We start from the raw sequence: 2,219 nt of genomic DNA, 5'->3' as shown, positions 1-2,219 counted from the left end.
TGTGGTTGGGGCCTCTGTTGTCGTTGTTGGGACCTCTGTTGTGGTTAGGACTTCTGTTGTCGTGGTTGGGGCCTCACTCGTAGTCATTGCAGACTCTGTGGTTGCTGTTGTAGCCTCTGTTGTTGTGGTTGAGGCTTCTGTGGATGTGGTTGGGGCCCCTGTTGTCGTTGTTGGGACTTCTGTTGTTGTGGTTGGGGCCTCACTTGTCGTCATTGGGCCCTCTGTGGTTGTTGTTGGCACCTCAGCTGTTGTGGTTTGTGCCTCTGTTGTTGTGGTTGCGGAGACTGTTGTCATGGTTGGGGCTTCTGTTGTCGTTGCTGGGACCTCTGTTGTGGTTGGGACCTCTGTTGTCGTGGTTGTGGCCTCACTCATTGTCGTTGCAGACTCTGTGGTTGTTGTTGGAGCCTCCGTTGTTGTGGTTTGGGCCTCTGTTGTTGTGGATGGGGCAGCTGTGGTAGTACTTGAAGCCTCTGTTGTTGTGGTTTGGGCCTCTGTTGTTGTGGTTGGGGCCTCTGTTGTCGTGGTTGGGACCTCTGTTGTGGTTGGGACTTCTGTTGTCGTTGTTGGGGCCTCACTCGTAGTCGTTGCAGACTCTGTGGTTGCTGTTGCAGCCTCAGTTGTTGTGGTTGGGGCAGCTGTTGTTGTACTTGAAGCCTCTGTTGTTGTGGTTGAGGCATCTGTTGTTGTGCTTGGGGCCTCTGTTGTCGTGGTTGCGACCTCTGTCGTTGTGGTTGGCACCTCTGTTGTCGTGATTGGAGCATCACTTGTTGTAGTTGAGGCTTCTGTGGACGTGGTTGGGGCCCCTGTTGTCATTGTTGGGACTTCTGTTGTCGTGGTTGGAGTCTCACTTGTTGTCACTGGGGGCTCTGTGGTTGTTGTTGGGACCTCTGTTGTTGTGGTTGGGGCCTCTGTTGTGGTTGAGGCAGCTGTTGTCATTGTTGGGACCTCTGTTGTTGTGGTTGGGACTTCTGTTGTCGTTGTTGGGACCTCTGTTGTCGAGGCTGGAGCTTCAGTTGTTGTCGTTGGGGCCTCTGTTGTCGTTGTTGGTACCTCTGTTGTTGTTGTTGGGGCCTCACTTGTCGTCGTTGGGCCCTCTGTGGTTGTTGTTGGCACCTCAGCTGTTGTGGTTTGTGCCTCTGTTGTTGTGGTTGCGGTGACTGTTGTCTTGGTTGGGGCTTCTGTTGTCGTTGTTGGGACCTCTGTTGTGGTTGGGACTTCTGTTGTCGTGGTTGTGGCCTCACTCAGTGTCGTTGCAGACTCTGTGGTTGTTGTTGGAGCCTCAGTTGTTGTGGTTTGGGCCTCTGTTGTTGTGGTTGGGGCAGCTGTGGTAGTACTTGAGACCTCTGTTGTTGTGGTTTGGGCCTCTGTGGTTGTGGTTGGGGCCTCTGTTGTCGTTGTTGCGACCTCTGTTGTGGTTGGGACTTCTGTTGTCGTGGTTGGGGCCTCACTCGTAGTCATTGCAGACTCTGTGGTTGCTGTTGTAGCCTCTGTTGTTGTGGTTGAGGCTTCTGTGGACGTGGTTGGGGCCCCTGTTGTCGTTGTTGGGACTTCTGTTGTCGTGGTTGGGGCCTCACTTGTCGTCGTTGGGCCCTCTGTGGTTTTTGTTGGCACCTCAGCTGTTGTGGTTTGTGCCTCTGTTGTTGTGGTTGCGGAGACTGTTGTCATGGTTGGGGCTTCTGTTGTCGTTGCTGGGACCTCTGTTGTGGTTGGGACATCTGTTGTCGTGGTTGTGGCCTCACTCATTGTCGTTGCAGACTCTGTGGTTGTTGTTGAAGCCTCAGTTGTTGTGGTTTGGGCCTCTGTTGTTGTGGTTGGGGCAGCTGTGGTAGTACTTGAAGCCTCTGTTGTTGTGGTTTGGGCCTCTGTTGTTGTGGTTGGGGCCTCTGTTGTCGTGGTTGGGACCTCTGTTGTGGTTGGGACTTCTGTTGTCGTGGTTGGGGCCTCACTCGTAGTCGTTGCAGACTCTGTGGTTGCTGTTGCAGCCTCAGTTGTTGTGGTTGGGGCAGCTGTTGTTGTACTTGAAGCCTCTGTTGTTGTGGTTGAGGCATCTGTTGTTGTGCTTGGGGCCTCTGTTGTCGTGGTTGCGACCTCTGTCGTTGTGGTTGGGACCTCTGTTGTCGTGATTGGAGCATCACTTGTTGTTGTTGAGGCTTCTGTGGATGTGGTTGGGGCCCCTGTTGTCATTGTTGGGACTTCTGTTGTCATGGTTGGAGTCTCAC

The 2,219-nt window shown here is 53.5% G+C and overlaps 1 protein-coding gene across 1 annotated transcript; it reads right to left on the bottom strand.

Annotated features, from left to right (window-relative positions):
* Positions 1-241: 241 nt before the first annotated feature.
* LOC115778916 (integumentary mucin C.1-like) lies at positions 242-972 on the bottom strand (the record flags this gene model as incomplete). Its single annotated transcript, XM_030727293.1, has 2 exons — positions 242-363; positions 462-972. Coding segments are annotated over 2 exons (633 nt in total), but the record flags the coding sequence as incomplete, so codon positions are not given.
* Positions 973-2,219: the final 1,247 nt, after the last annotated feature.

Source organism: Archocentrus centrarchus, chromosome 4, assembly GCF_007364275.1.
Source record: "Archocentrus centrarchus isolate MPI-CPG fArcCen1 chromosome 4, fArcCen1, whole genome shotgun sequence".
Classification (NCBI taxonomy): Eukaryota; Metazoa; Chordata; class Actinopteri; order Cichliformes; family Cichlidae; genus Archocentrus; species Archocentrus centrarchus.
The sequence above is the reverse complement of the archived record's forward strand: the minus strand, read 5'-3'. Positions and strand labels throughout refer to the sequence as shown.